This window comes from Myodes glareolus, chromosome 4 (genome assembly GCF_982192425.1).
Source record: "Myodes glareolus chromosome 4, mMyoGla1.1, whole genome shotgun sequence".
Taxonomy (NCBI): domain Eukaryota; kingdom Metazoa; phylum Chordata; class Mammalia; order Rodentia; family Cricetidae; genus Myodes; species Myodes glareolus.
The window spans coordinates 14,142,994-14,160,017 of NC_142029.1; the positions used below are offsets into that span (position 1 = coordinate 14,142,994).

At 37.8% G+C, this 17,024-nt stretch overlaps 1 protein-coding gene across 2 annotated transcripts in view; it reads right to left on the bottom strand.

Annotated features, from left to right (window-relative positions):
* Smarcc1 (SWI/SNF related BAF chromatin remodeling complex subunit C1) overlaps window positions 1-17,024 on the bottom strand; it is a 116,296-nt gene that overhangs the window by 65,210 nt on the left and 34,062 nt on the right. For both annotated transcript variants that reach the window (XM_085688895.2, XM_048424312.3), the window contains exons 11-17: window positions 15,270-15,394; window positions 13,972-14,031; window positions 10,559-10,596; window positions 5,502-5,623; window positions 4,095-4,166; window positions 2,418-2,531; window positions 794-947 (exon numbers count right to left, since the gene is read on the bottom strand). In XM_085688895.2, coding sequence (XP_085545021.1) covers window positions 794-947; window positions 2,418-2,531; window positions 4,095-4,166; window positions 5,502-5,623; window positions 10,559-10,596; window positions 13,972-14,031; window positions 15,270-15,394 — 685 coding nt within the window. The remainder of the gene's footprint in view (window positions 1-793; window positions 948-2,417; window positions 2,532-4,094; window positions 4,167-5,501; window positions 5,624-10,558; window positions 10,597-13,971; window positions 14,032-15,269; window positions 15,395-17,024) is intronic.

Sequence of the window (17,024 nt, forward strand, 5' to 3'; positions counted from 1 at the left end):
AGATCTCTGTGACTTCAAGGTCACAGCTGGTCTACAGAGTTCCAAGACTCCATAGCTACTGAGAAACCCTGTCTCAAAAACAAAAACAGCCAGGTAGTGGTGGCTCAAAAGACGTAGGCAGGAGGATCTTTGTGAGTTCGAGGCCAGCCTGGTCTACAAGAGCTAGTCCCAGGACAGGCTCCAAAGCTACAGAGAAACCCTGTCTCAAAAACAAAAAAAAACAAAAAACAAAAACCCAAAAAACAAAAAACAAACAAAAAAAAGCAAGTATTTTGGTGCTCCCTTAAGTCACAGAAAACAGGAAATTTTCCTGATAAAATGAAATACTTTCACAACGCAGAGGAAATACAGTATGAAATCCTACTATTAATTTTATATACTCACTAGTCTTCCAAAAGCGATGCATATATACTTCTGAAATCTTTAGTAAAGTTATTAATAAAGGTTCTAAAAATGTATGCTTCCAAGGCACATACTGAATGACAAGTTTGTTTATTATTTGCTTATTTACTAGTGACATTAATGGCAAAGGGATAAAGAACTAAAGAGTAACAAAAACTTTGGTAATGTCATAGTATAATGTCTCAGAATTGGTGGCGTGATGTTATCTTGAACATTACACACTCACACCGTTATGAACTTTTACATTTGGGGAAATGAAAACCAAGATATACAATTCCAAAACTATCAGCTAAGAAACAACACTAAAGGAATTAACCCTATCACCAGAATAAGAACTTCCAGTCAGATCAAGAATGAAAGGTAGACTTCAAGAGTAGAAAATCTAACTTACCTGAGGTGACCGAAGATGCAGAGGAACAAGCCCTGAGGGCGTGTCAGCCAACACATTGAAATGAGGAGTGGGAGGAGGACCCATAGCCATGGGTCGACTTTCAGGATCAACCTGGTAGTTAACAAGACCCCACTGCTCTAAGAAGGCATGAACCCTGAAAGATCAAAGTTCTGTACATTACAATCTAATGAAGCAATCTTATCTGTGAACTCATAATCATGCACTTGATAAAAACTAGAATAGAGAACACATGTTCAGCATCCAAGCATCTTGGTTCTGTTTGAGGGAGAGTAACTGTGGGTGTTTGTTTTATATTTGAGCTGGCACTACAATGTAGACCTGGCACCTCTCACTATAAAGACCAGGCTGGTCTTGAATACACAAACTTCTGTATGGCTGTTTTCCAAGTGCTGAAATTGAAGGCATTCACTGCCAGAGCCCTCAAATAATAGTTTTATTCACAAATTAAAAACACTAACAAATGCTTATTTATTTAGGTCAAAATGAAAAAAAGTCATTCTCAGCACTGGAGAGATGGCTCAGTGGTTAAGAGCACTGACTGTTCTTCCAGAGGACCCGGAATCAATTCCCAGCACCCACATGGTAGCTAATAACTGCCTGTAACTCCAAGATCTGACATCCTCACACATAGATAAATAAAAAAAAAAAAAAAAAAAAAGGTCATTCTCTGACCAAATTCAGAAGAAAATCCCAATTTCCTGGGATGGTATATGCACTCTCAGATCCCTTGTCATTGCATGATATGACTATAAATCAAAAGCTATAAACTATGCAACAGTGTTGTGGGACAAAATATTTGTTTAACTATGTAAAGTGTGTTCATGTTTTACAGAGTCTGTCTCAGGTACCTGACTGATTTCAAAAGCTGAATGGTCAACAGCTAAGCAGAGAGAAAAGGGGAGCCTGCCAGCCAACTGAGGGCCAGACAGACAGAAAGGAAATGGGAAAAGTGGGATGGGCACTACACAGATGAGGTAAAGAACCCTCAGGCCACACATAGACTCATGAAACTGGGTTGATTAAGTTTAAAAAAAAAAAAAAAAACCCAAAAACCTAGTTAGCAACAAGACTGGAGAACTGCTCTTGTAGAGGACTCAGGTTCAACTTGCACAACTGTATGTAACTCCAGTTTCAGGGGATTATCTGAGACCCTTCATCCCAATGCACATAAAAAATAAAAATAAAGCTAAACAAACAAAAAAAGGGAACAAGCTTAAACTATAGCCGAGCATTCATAATTAATAAGTCTCCAGGTCATGATTTGGGGGCTGCCAGTCCAGGAAGAAATTACTAAAATAACTATTAAAAAGGCAGAATACTTCTGAGTGAAATGAAGAAGGGAATCTGGTCGGACGAGGGCAGGAGCCAGTCAAGCTCTTTCAGAAAACGCAAATTTGTCTCCCAGCACCCGTACCGGGCTACTCCTAACCCTCTGTAGCTCCTGCTCCACGAGAGTTGAGCCCTCCCACCGGACTTCAAGCTCAGACGGGAACATATAAGACACGTGAAGGAAAGTAACAAGAATCTGGAATACAGAATCAGGTAGATCTAAAGAGCTGAAGTTGGAAAGTCTTGGAGAACAGGAGCTACGCCAAACACGTACCTCATCACAGCACACACATCTCCGGTCAGGTTTCTCCGACAAGCAGTACTGGTTAAATATTCTTGGGGGTTTAGACGGTATGTGTCAATCATGAAATTTCGATATGCCAAATATCTAAAAAAAAAAAAAGAACAAAATTTATAAGGTAGACTTGTGTCTTTCAGATAAAGGATTCTCAAAGCCAAAACTCAAAATCTTTGACAACCATAGGCAAAAAAAAAAAAAAAGAAAGAAAAATGACGGCAATGTTAAACAACACTGATATTATATTGAAAAGTGAGAAGACCAGAACTCAACGCATCTCAAGCCTGTGCTCGATAGTGAATCACCCGAGGACTTGGCTCTTGACATATCAATATGCTTCCTCGGGGCAATCCAGACACCAACCAAGAAGATTAAATTCAAGGCAAGATAAAAGTAAACAAAAACAAGACTAAATGTCACAGAAAATTCCAAAGTATATTACTGCAGCATTTCTGCCACAAATGCTTTTTAAAAATTCAAAATGTTAAGGATTGTGACATCTACCAACAAGCTTTGTTAGTGCCCCAAGACACAGTTTCTTTGTGTAGCCCTGGCTGTCTAACCTAGTGTACGTAGTGAGACCGATCTCAAACAAATACAGACAAAAAAGAGCCAACAATCAAAAAACAAATTTCCAGAAATACAGACAATGGGTCGAAAGAAAGACAAAAATGCTTCCTGACAAGGAACTTCCTTCCAGTTTCCATTTTAAATTTTCAAACTGCTTTATTTTTTTAAAAAAATTTATTTATTTATTTATTTATTTATTTATTATGTATACAATATTCTGTCTGTGTGTATGTCTGCAGGCCAGAAGAGGGCACCAGACCTCATTACAGATGGTAAACTGCTTTATTTTTTAAATGTATTTATTTATTATGTATACAATATTCTGCCTGCATGCACACCTGCATGCCAGAAGAGGGCACAACATCTCATTACAGATGGTTGTGAGCCACTTTGTGGTTGCTGGGAATTGAACTCAGGACCTCTGGAAGAGCAGTCAGTGCTTTTAACCTCTGAGCCATTTCTCCAGGCCCTTAGTTTCTTTCAATTCTATTGCAAAAGTAATGCTTTAAGAAATTTAACCCAATTCAAATGCAGCTAGATGGAACTATATAACATGCTTGTAATTAGTAATAATTTACCATGGGAATAAAGATTCTATTCCCCATCAGACCATTATATGTAAACGCATGTAACACCCATAGAAACAATTAAAGGCTATTATGACAAACCTCAACTAAACACCATTTACTAGATTTAATATTTAAATGCTAGAACTGATATACATATAATATGAAGTTTAGAAAGAAGAAAAACTACAAGTTCCTTTGAAGTAATAATGGTGCAGAAATAAGATATAAATAATTTGAGTGGTACACACACTATTTGCAAATTATAAAAACAAAAAACAAAAGAAAACAAAACAGTAACAACTGAGTGAGAACTGTGACTTTACAATCAGGAAGGATGAGGAGAAGGCTCAGGTAAAGAAAGCATTCTTTAACTCCAGCTTCAGGAGACCCGGTGCCCTCTTATGGGCCATCACAGTCACTGCACTTAGACGATACACATAAAACACTCATCTATATAAATCTAAAGTCACAAACCCATGCTACGAACATAAAGTGCTATAAACACTAGGCTCACATTTCTGGAGTCTTGGATTTGTTTTTCCCATTAAAAAACTCGGGAAGCGCACGCCGTTCAATCACATGAATACTGAAAGAAAAGAGATTGAGATTGTTTTTTTTTAAAAAAAAATTAAATCTTAAAATTTGAGCTATGCATAACTCAATTTTCAAAGGGAAACTAATAAATCTGGACAATTTCCTTTATGTGTAAGAAGAAACAACACAGTTAAAAGGTTGTGAATTTTCAAACCATATAACACACTGTAGTTTTCTATTGTCTAAATTAACTGAAAAACTTCTACTGGAATAGTGGCTCAAGTCTGTACCACCAACAATTGAGACACAGTCCAGATTGACAAGTCTGACGATAGCCTGCGGATAACTCAAGGCCCAGTCTCAAAAAGAAACAAAATTATGAGGAAAATAAAAATTTTATTACTTCCTTTTTCTGTAACATTATGGCAATAAAATGGCACAAAAAGGTAAGATTTCTTTGGAAAGTGGTTAACAAATCTCACAGTAATAAGTATGGCCACACAATGAAGCCACCCAAGAGTTGGAATTTATAAGTTACTCAGATTCCTCAATACCAGTTTGTCTTCTTCTAATCCTCAAAACTGTGATGAACTAAAATATGTCAAGAATTGTCAGCTCTTATTAAGTAACTATATATAAAGATATCTGATAATTTTTAAGTAATTTTTAGGTCAGAAACACTGTAGAATCAAAGAAAAAAAAATTAGGCCTAGCAAACTCTATATGAACTGACTATGTAGCCAGATTTTGGTTACTGATGTATGTGTGTATTTGTGTGTGTGTGGTGTGTGTGATGACATATGGGTTCCAAAGAAAGCTTTCCAGAGAGGCAACATGCTAAGTATTAATTACATAACAAATCAATGATCTATGAAACTTTGTATTTAAAACAACTTTTACTTCCAAATTATTTTTAAACAACTTTAAAACAAATAAGGCAAGAGAGGGACTAAGACCCAACCCAGAAAAAAGTGAGTCCAGCCTGAGTTACAAAACAAGATCCTATAGCACAGTGATTCTCAAACCTTCCTAATGTCATGATACTTTAATACAGTGCCCCATGTGTGGTGACCCCAACCATAAACTTATTTTGCTACTACTTTATAACTGTTATTTTGCTACTATTATGAACTGTAATGCAAATATTTGCTATTGAGGATATCTTGACAAGCAACCCCAAATGGGTCACAACCCACAGTTTAAAAACCACTGCACAAAGGAAACACAAAAAAACACAAAAAACAACAACAAAAACCTAAAAATATGTAAAAACTAAATAAACAGCTGCCCATCTTCTTTATTCAGGGTGACTCAGAAGTGGACAAAACAGCACAAACCAGTTTGAATATAAGTGTTCCCATCCCTCAGGTGGAAAAAGCCCACTCACCAGTTATAATCAAACCAGGATGCATAGCTGGGAATAATGATGTGATTGGTCTGTTCGGTGACATTATCTTCACCTGGGTCAACAGACCGACTAGGATCACCTTTGCTAGGATCCTCATCTTCCTAAAAAATATCAAAGACAAGCTAGCTCAGAGAAAAAACTACAGACAAATCACACAAATACTGGGTCAAACAAAATAAAGATAGTGGAGTCAACTGGAAGGAAGAGGATAACAGTTCTCAAAAAAGCAGTGCATCGATAATAGATTTTATCAAAATAAAAGAACACTCAAATTATCTAATAACAAGTTTAATTAAAAAAAAAAGAAACGCCGTTTCATAATCAAGAACTAACAGGTACCAAATCTTTTTTCTGACAAGAGCTTTTCAATTTTTGAAACTGTTATTTTAAGTGTATTCCAGCACGTACGTCTGTGTATCCTTGTACACAGTGTCTACAGAAGACACTGTCTAGTGTCTAGTGTCTACTGAAGAGGGCATCAGTTCCTCTAACTCTACAGACAGTTATGAGCCCCACCATGTGGTGGTGGGAATCAAAACGAGTATTCCACAAAGAGCAGCAAATGTGGTGTCTCTAAAGTCCTTCACAATGGTTTTAAGAACGCAAATCAGTAATTAATTTTTACATTATTTACAAAAAGGGTAAAGACTCTAACAAAGCATAATGATAAGATTGGTTCTATTCCAAATACTAAACAGAAGTGCCTGCTAATAGCCCTAAACATCAAAACTAGTTGATTCCTCATAACAATCCAAGAGTTAAAAAAGTAACTAAATATTTCTGTAGAAAAACAGGCAGAAGCAGTAAGTTATGAGCACAACACTCATCCAAGAAGTGCAACTAAAAGGCATATAAGAGTAGTCCCAGGCCCCCATGTAGGAGACCCAACTCCCCCAATTTTTTGTCTCAGAACTGAATGCACACACACCACACACATAACATGTGTTATATATTGAGACCCTGTTCTAATCCTACTGAATCAGATATCCAGTTTAAATGATCAGATGAGTTTATAATGACATGGTCTGAGGATCTCAGAAATTTCCTTTACTGCTTATCTCAGATTACACTTTACAAATGGCAGTCACATCTTGTAGATGTCTCAATTGTTGATCTTTTTTGGAGTGAATTTTGTATGAAGGTCAGAGGTTAACTGTGGAGCCAGTTTTTCTACTTCTTCCTTTACATGTGTTCAGGAGATTGCACGGCAACTGCTTTTATCAGCTAAGCCATCTCAGCATGCCTGACAATTTCCAAAGAAGATAGACCAAACATTCAGAAAATATCTAAAAGCCTCCAATTGACTAATCATGATTAGCATAAGCGTACATATAAAAGAAGCAAGGTATGGTGGCACACACTTTTAATCACAGAACTTAGGAGGCAGAGGCAAAGGAAATTTGAGTTTGAGAACGATCTATATAGTAAATTCTGGAGAAATTATCAACCTCTCACCATGTTTGTGTGTCTAAACCTTGTGTAAGAGTGTACTCCCTCGATCACTGTCTAGTTGTTGTCAGATAGGGTCTTTAATAAGCCTGGAGTGTCCTGATGTAATTGTGCTGGCAGACCTCTGTGGATTCAAATGTCTCTACACCTCAAATCTCCCAGCACTGCCACCAATGAAATATTTTGAGTCAGGCATGGTAGATCATGCCTTTATAATCCCAGTGCTCAGGATTCAGAGCCAGCCTAGAGCTCAGAGGGTACGGTCAGCCTCATCTACAAAGCAAGATCCAGGATGGCCAGGAAAGCTACGCAGAGGAAGCCTGTCTTGGGAGAGAAAAAAAAAAAAAAAAGGAAAAAGAAAAATTTTGAATCTATATCCTTTTGTAGACTGTACAATTTCTTACACTTTATTTGACCAAGACTTGCCATGCTATACTAAACAGGAATGTCTGCTGCTAATACATAACTACATTCCTTAAGATAAATTTTATTGATGGTGAGGAGGCTCAGTGACTACTGGGGAGTGCCTGTCACAAGTTGCCCTCTACCCAATGATGTAAGCATGCATGTACATACACAAGAAGTAAATTATGATCAACCATTAAAAGGATAAAACTATCAGGCGGTATGTCCGCCTTTGATCCGAGCACTGAGGAAGCAGAAGCAGGAGGATCTCTGTGAGTCTGAGATCTACAGAGTAAATTACAGGACATTTAGTGCTGTCTCCAAAGACAGAAAAACAGACAGACAGACAGACAGACCGACAGAGATAGAGGAAATTTAATGTAAAAGCAGGAAGTACTGGCAGTTACTTTATTGCTAAAAAAAAAAAAAAGTAGCTATTCTTTAAAAAGCTGACTCCTTAAAGAAGCTAACAAATATATTATCAAGATTAATGTGTTTCTGTTTAAAATTGTTTAAAGTATGCTTGAGATATAGTTTAATAAATCGATAATGACCTTTAAAATTTTTTCCTTGGACCAAGACATAGGAAAAAGTGCCTGCTGATTCCTGGAAATCAAACCCCGATGGTAGAGAGAATCTATTCATGAAAGCTGTCTACAGACATGTACACATACACTCGTGCGCATGCACGTGATATGGAATACATGAGTATGCACAGGCCAATAAATGTAATAAAAAATTAGTATTTCCTCAAGAAAAACAAAAAAGTCAGTGATCACAATACTCACAATAAGAAAACAAACACACTGAGAGATTTATTAAAAGAGTTATCTCTAAATTTTGGGGGGAAAGTAGGGAGACCCTTGCTGTATAGGCCTGACTGGCCTAGAACTCAATATGCACACCAAGATGGCCCTGAACTCTGCCAACACCAGCCATATCTCACTCTTTCAAATTTAAGTTACATGAGTTGGCTATGGTAACACACACCTAGAATCCCAGAAATCAGGATATAAAGATGGGAAAATGAGGAGTCAATGGCAGTCACAGCCACACAGTGAATGTGAAGAAAGCCTTTTCCTCAAATATATGAGAGTGTCTTATAAAACAAGCAAACAAACAAACAAACAAACAACACATACTGAATCTTAAATCCCAGTAACTGGGAAGCAGAGACATTTGGATAATCTTTGAGATCCAGCCAGCTGGTCAACACAGTGAGTTCGAGGACAGAGAAGGCTATGTAGAAACCATTTCAAAACACAAACCAAAAAACCAAACAAACGGGGGCTGGAGAGATGGCTCAGAGGTTAAGAGCACTGATTGCTCTTCCAGAGGTCCTGAGTTCAATTCCCCAGCAATCACATGGTGGTTCACAACCATCTGTAAGCCCTCTTACAGATCTGGAGCCCTCTTCTGGCCAGCAAGCATACAGACAGACAAAACACTGTATACATACATAATTAATAGATAAATCTTAAAAAAAAAAGAAAGCTTAAATAAAAAAAAAGAGTACCTATCAATAAATAATATTTAAGTTTTATTACAAATCATCCCATAGATACATAAAACAAATCAATGTTATGTTAAATGTTACTTTGGACCAATTTTATTACAAGTATATTTAGCAAGTAAAAGTCGTTCAAAGAAACTTATATGCTAAGTGGAAATATTGCCAAGCATGGTGGTATACATCTTTAACCGCAGCACTCATAGAAGAAGATAGAACATTTAAGAATTCCAGGCAATACTAGAAAATTATTATAATCAAACCTGAGAGGTTGACTGGAACCGCCAATCCCCCTTTAAAAAGCGGAAGGTCCTACCTCACACCTAACACCTTTCAGCATTACCACGATTGGTCTCTACATCAGAACTGGCAAATGGAAAGCAGGTGATTAGAAAGTCTGAGGGGAAAGAGATTCGTCAGGAGTTAAAGGCATTTTGCTGTCCTATAGATGACCTAACTTTGGTGACCAGCACCCATATATGGTAGCACACAACGGATTCCAAAGGATCAAACTCCTTCTTCTGGTATCCATGGGCAACTGAAAACAGTGTGGCATACACACACACACACACACACACACACACAGACACGTGGCTAAAATACGAATCTGTTCTTCCCCCCAAAAAATGAATCTGTCCAAAAATAAAATTAAAGCTTGAGAAAAGTTACAAGAAGTCTACCTTAGTTGCAATCTACATTACACCTGCACAAAGAGAAAAGTGAGAAAATCAAGGCAAGACATGGTACACTACCCATCTGAATCCATTGGCATACCAACAGCAATGTAGTCAATTATGATTACTACTTTGGAAATAGGAGAGGATAAAATTAAAAATTATACCACATGAGGGTGACCCTTCGAAAAGATTTTATTCAATATTTTTTTATTATAAAGCAAAACGCATATTGTTGGATTGTTTGGGAAAAGACTTTAATCCCAGCACTTGGGAGGCAGAGGCAGGAGAATCTCAAGGCCAACCTGGTCTACAAAGTTCCAGGACAGTCTGGACTGTTACACAGAGAAACCCTGTCTCAAAAACAAACAAAAACCAGAACTATTGTCAGAAATTATGAAAAAGGAAATTTAACTGGATGCAGTCACTAATGACAGTAATACTGAAAAGTAGCCATGAGATTCAAGGTCAAAGCTACATGGACAATAGTTTGAAGATATGTCAAAAAGAAAGAAAGAAAGAAAGAAAGAAAGAAATGAAGGAAGGAAGGAAGGAAGGAAGGAAGGAAGGAAGGAAGGAAGGAAGGAAGGAAGGAAGGAAGGGAGGGAAAAAGGAGATGGAAAAGGAAAAGGAAAAAAAATGAGGTACAGTAGTGTATGCCCTGATTTCAACTACTTAGGAGATCAGGACAGCCCACTCACTGAAGGAAGAATCAGGCCAGGCTGAGCAAACACTGGAGCCCCTGTCACAAGATGAGGAATAGGCTAAGGATGAGGTAGTAGGCACCTTTTCCAAAACCTACACAAGCCCCTCAGATACACTTCCCATTCCATGAACCTGGCATGGTACTATCAGCAGTCAGGAGGGATAGGTTAGATGATCAGTAATTCAAGGACATCCTCAGATCCAGGTAAGGTTGGAAACAGACAGTTCTGTTTCTGCTCAATGCACATGACCAACAGAAACTTCTCTCAGCTCAGGACGAAATGAACTTTTACCTTTCCTCCTGTTGTAACTGCTTCTTCATCCTGCTCATCTGCAAAATCAAAACAAGTTGTGTTAATAATCATTCAATGCTATTTTGAATTATGTGGAATTTTTACAGTCTTCAAAACTAATAATGGACAGAGAAAATGAATAAAACAGATCATCACTAAAAAACATCCAATAAAAATAAATGATCATTTTACAAAAATGTATGGAGATGGAAGGACCTATCAATTTATCAACAAATGAAAACTTCGATTTTTACCAGCTATCATAATCATAGCATTACAGTAAGATCTTGTTGACTAACATGTAAGAAATGTGACTAAAGCACCAGTCTCCTGAAGATGGGTAAGGCAAATGGTTTTCTTGATTCCAGGATAAGGAAGAGAGCAAAAAGCATTAGTGACTGAACCGGGCATGGTGGCACAGTTCTCTAGCCCTAGTAATACAGAGAAGGCAGGAAGATCCTGAGTTTAAGGCCAGTCTTGGTACACAGTAAAATTTCAGCTTTTTAAAAAGAAAGAAAAATGTAGTATAGAAAATCTAAGGCCTAAATGTTGATTATAAAAAGAAAAATCTAGTCAAGTGGTGGCACATGCCTTTAATCCCAGCACTTGGGAGGCAGAGAAAGGCAGATCTCTGTGAGTTCAAGACCAGCCTGGTCTACAGAATGAGTTCTTCCAGGATAAGCTCCAAAGCTACACAGAGAAACCCTGGGGAAGGGGGTTAATAAAATGCAATTAGGTAATTGAAAAGATGGCTCAGCAGTAAAAAACATTTGCTATTATTGCAAAGGACCTAGGTTCAATACCCAGTACCCAAATGGTGGCTTACAACCCTCCATTAACTCCAGTTCCAGGGGATTCAATTCCCTTTTCTAACCTCCATGGAGACTGAACACAGGGCCCATATCAATACATCCAGTCAAAATGTTCATAAACCAAACCAAGAAATTAACTTTTAAAAAATTTAAACTGAATACCAGGAGGGGGTAGTACACACCTTTAATCCCATCAATTGGGAGGTAGAGGCTGGCAGATCTGTGAATTCAAGCCCAGTGTAGTCTACAGAGCATGTTCTAGGATAGCCAGGGCTACACAGAGAAACCCTGTCTTGAAACACGCACACACACACACACACAACTCCACAAAAACAAAACAATTTAAGCTTAGAGTGAAGGTAAGGGATAGAGTATTTACCTCACATATACATAGACCTGGGTTTCATAGTCGCCCCACCCTTGCCCCCAAAATCTTTCTATTCTTCGACACATTTCTCCAACTAAGACAGTTTTGATGCCTGACAGGAAGAAATGTCTGAGAAGTGTCACTCTTCGCTTCCTAACTTGTCCTTTTCAATAAATGCGCTGTGTGGGCAAACCAATCCAGCTTTGTTTTTTGTCAATATCTCAAGAATATAAAACCAGTAATACAGAGTTATATGCCTAAGCAGAAGAGATTTAAAACAGCAAACCACTCTGAAAACAAATTCGTACACTAGTGGAATCAAAGGACTCAGGCTCTAATGTCAGCAACCACAAGGTGGTGCAAGGTAACAATAGGCTCCTCTTGCATCTGAGGGCACTGTACACGTGGTACAGTCATACGCTCAGTGTACATACTCGTGCACATTAAATAAACAAACAAACAAACAAACAGAAAAAGACAGTTAACAGTGCCCTTGGCATCAAGATTCATATTACAGCTAAGGTAGAAATGAGGCATCAAAAATAAGCAGGCCAGCAATTTCAATTCACAGATACTAACTCTCCAGTGGTGAGCATCTTCAGTCCCAGCACCCAAATTACAACACACAACCTGTTTGCAAACACAAAGGGAAATCTCCCTTCTAGTTGGAGCCTCTAAGGGTGTGGGCCGAAGTCACTGAAGAGGTGCTAGTCCAGTATGCATGAGACCCCAGGAAGGGATAAAGAAAGTTTGAGAGAAAAAAAAAAAGAAAGTTCGAGAGTTCAGTTGTGAAAACTATACTTCTAAAACTGCCTCCTAATTGACCCTGTTAATAATCTATGTCATAAACTGAGCAGATACATGTCTTTAATCCTTTGGAAGCAGAGGTTGGCCGAGTTCTGAGTCAGAGTCAAGTATGACCTATACAGTGAGCTCCATGACAGTCAGGGTAACAAAGAGAAACCCTGACTTGAAAAAAAAAAATCAAAACCAAAATGAAACAAAAAAAGTAAATGAAGAATATCACAAACATATTTTAAATAATTAACTCACTGAAATACACAATTATCCATTCATTTTCAAGAAACAAACATAAAAATTACATATTACAATGAGGCATGGTAGTATACATGTTAATTCCAACACTTGGGAAGCCTGTAGATCTCTGAGAGTTTAAGGCCAACCTGGTCTACATAGTGAGCTCCAGGCCAGTCAGGGATTCAAACACCCTGACTCAAAAAACTTACAAAAATAAATTACAAACTATTATCCTTGTTTAGCAAAATTTCACACAGAAGAGCACCCAGTTATAACATTCCATACTGTCGGTGCAACAGGGAGAAATAAAAGGCTACTTATAATAAGTTTTTTGGGTTTTGGCTTTTGACTCAGTAATTACCAGTTGGGAAAGATAAAACTAAATATAAGATATGAATAACAGTACACAAAAGAATATAAAAACACTAAAGTACATCTGTTTAACTTCTCTGATAGGAAGCCATCAGAAATGCTGTTTAAACTTCATATAGTCAAACAATACCATGCACCAATAATATGCATCCACTGGGATATAAGCCAAGAAATGTAGCATGAATATATGAAATGAAACTTAAAACGTGTCCCGAGAGGCTAGGGAGAAGGTTCCACAGTGTAATCACTTGCAAGAAAACTTCAGGATCAATCACTGGAATTCCATGGGGAAAGACACTGGAATCTTTAGGGTTGTCTTCTGATCTCAATATAAGCCATGACACTGAGCTTGCATGCACATCACACATACAATTATAAATAAGAAAGTTAAACTTTTTTCAGAGAGAGGTTAGTGTTGGAGATAGATGAGGTCCTTTAGCCAAGGCTGGCCTGAAACTCAATACATAGTTCATGGCTAACGCATGATGAATACTGTGAATATTCTTCAACCTCTCACAATGCAAGCATCTGCAGGGCCATTGAAAACCGTACTTTAATTAGAATTTTTTCTCTAAAACTCAGATGAAAACTATTTTCAAGCCAAAATAAAATATTGTCAGGTTTTTGCTGGTCTGTGAGAAAATGCCATGCACTGTCAGCTGGAGGTCACTGGGAACACAAACAACACATCATGGTAAGAAAATCAAAGATGACAGTAAGAAGACAGCAGTAGACACAGCAAAGAGAAGCAACAACCTGCAGTAAAGAAAGGATTCAAGGCTCAGACATAGTCAAGAGAAAGCATTTGCATATAGTTTGTTTACCTAGATCTGCTACTGTGCCTCCTTTAACAGGTGTGTTTTCACTGTCTTTCTTTGGGTTTACTAGAAGAGAAAAATCATGTGTTAAAGGAAATAGTCACTCGATTTTAAGAATATACAGTGAGAAGCTGGAAAGACAGCTAAGCAATTAAGAGCAAGAGTCTCAGAGTAACAACAATCCCAAGTGATCTGAAACCCTCTTACAACTTCCTTGGGCCTGTGTGGTACACATACCTGTAGACAAAACACCAATTACCATAAAAGAAGTAAAATTAAAAACAACATAACAGAACAGGATACATATGGGTATCACTATAGCCTCAGTGTCGTTCACTACTCAATTTCATGTCAAAACCATGGGCTTGGCCTCAAGACACTTCACTACCTGCCATATTCTATAAGTCTATTATTAATCACTCAAATAGAATATATTTCTATTTTACAAATGCAGAAAAGTGAACTTATCAATCCAAAATATTCCATCCCTTCTCCCAAAACTTTGGTGTATTAACCATTAGCATGTTTTTTTACATAATGGATTTTCTCTTTAAAAGGATATTGGTGGCACACACCTTTAATCCCAGCAATCCAGTAGAGATAGGCAGATCTCTGTGAATTCAAGGCCAGCCTGTGAATTCCAGGATAGTCAAGACTATTACACAGAGAAACCCTGTCTCAAAAAACGTTGGTGTGGTACCATATAGCTTTAAAATCCCAGCACTGGGAAGGCAGAGGCAGGCAGAAAACAACAAAAACTTGGGGGTAAGAGAATGAAATTGAACTTAGAGTGTCACATCTGCCAGGCAAGCACTCCCCCACTGAACTATTCCCAGCTCTTATTTTATTTTTACTTACTTAGTTTCCAAAACAAACATGAACACCAGACTTACCTCCAATTCATGATCCTCCTGCCTAAACCTCCTAAAGGCTTGGATTATAAGTGGACAATACTATACAAAGCTAGGTTTAAATTTATGTACCTGGTATATCTAATCAATAAAGAAATCACAAAAAAAAAAATGTAACATAGCCCATAAGTAACATGAGAAAGTGAGAATATTTTAAAACTTATAGGTAAGGGAACAGTGGCACAACCCCAACACTCAGGATGTGGAGAAAGATGCAGGCAGATCTCTGTGCATTCCAGGCTAGCATGGGCCTACATGTGAATTCCAGGACAGCCACGGCTATACAGAAAAGTGCTATCTCAAAAAACTAAAAGTAGGAAAGAACTTAGAACATGACATTACAAATTGTATGGTGAAATGACAGGCACCACTCAGTGTTAGAAGAAAACCAACCGTTCTTAGGGAGCACCACTTCTTCTATATTTGGTACAGGCGTTGGGTCTTCCATGTCCTTGGTAAGATCTTCTTGCTCATCATCTTCTTTCTGACTTCTACGCTTCCCATAAAGGCTAGCTTGTCTGATATATACAAAGCAGAAATAGGGCAATTAGAGATACTTTTAGCAAAATATTTGAAGTTCTAAATTATTATTTATTTATATTCAAAATTACTTAAAAAAAACAATAAATAATCAAACAAATTAGATACCTGACTCAAGAAACATCAAATAAGGCTGAAACTCTAAACGACAGGTATAAGAAATGGAAGTCATCCTAGTATTCATGAGAATTTAAAAGAACACCTGCTAAAAAAATACAACATTCTCTCAGCCTATACATGATAAAATGAAAAGGTTTAGAAAACAAACAACTGTATTTTCTTGAAGTTGTCATTTGAGTATTAAAAACTAAAAAGTCCTTATGCTCCTTATGAAAACTACTAGGGCTATTTCTCTAAATAGTTACCATCTGTAAAACTAGCAACACTCTGGAGAATAAAGATGAAAAGGAATTTCATACTTGAGGAATTATGCAAAGGACAGAATCATCACATGATTCATACATGATACAAACAAAATAGCATTATATCACGATATGGTGGCACATGCCTAGAACTGAAGCACTTAGGATGGCAAGGCAGAAGGATGCTATATATTGAGCTCTTAGCCTGCCTAAGAAACATGGTGAAACTGTCTCAACACACACACACACACACACACACACACACACACACACACACATCAAGAAAATAGACAACAGAAAAAGAAAAGAACCTGGAGGCAGGAACTGATACAGAAGGCATGAGAAGCGCTGCTATCTAGATAGCTAACTCAACCTGTTTGTCTTTTTCTTTTTTAAGATTTAATATTTTATGTATGAGTGTTCTACCGGAATGGACACCTTTATGCCAGAAAGGGGCAGGGGCATCAGCTCCCACTGGAGATGGTTGTGAGCTGGGCTGCTGAGAATTAAGCTCTGGGCCTCTAGAAAAGTCAATGCTCTTCACTACTGAGTCATTTCTCGAACCCCTAAATCAGTCTTCTAACACCCAGGCCTACCAGTCTAGCGGTGGCCCTCCCACATCAATCATCAATAAAGGAAATGCACCACAGACTTGCTGGCAGGGATATCTGGTAGATGCATTTTCTTAATTGAGATTTCTGCTTCTCAAATGACTCTAGCCTGTTTCATGCAGAGGCAAGCAGATGTTTGTGAGTTTGAGGCCAGCCTGCTTACATAGTGAGGTAAGGACAGACATAAGACTATACACCCCGACTCAAAATAAAACAAACTTAACAAAGCATACTGGTGGTGCTGCACGCCTTCAAAACCAGCACTCGGGAGGAAGAGGCAGGCTGAGCTCTGAGATCAAGGCCAGGCTGGTCTATATAGAGAGAGTTCCAGGACAGCCAGGGCTACAAAGAGAAACCCTGTCTTGAAAAACCAACCAGTCAGCCAAAATATATGTATATATGTATGTGTTTTAAAGTAGGCAAGTCTGAATTATCAAATATCTATTTATGACAGAATTACCATATATCATCTATACGCAAGGCATTGTATTTATACAATTACAGAGTTTCATTTTATATTGTCAGCAATTAATTCAATAGAAGTCAAAGTTGATGCTGGGCAGTGGTGGTGCACACCTTTGTTTTTTCTAGTACTTGGGAGGCAAAAACGTGCAGATCTGAGTTCAAGACCAGCC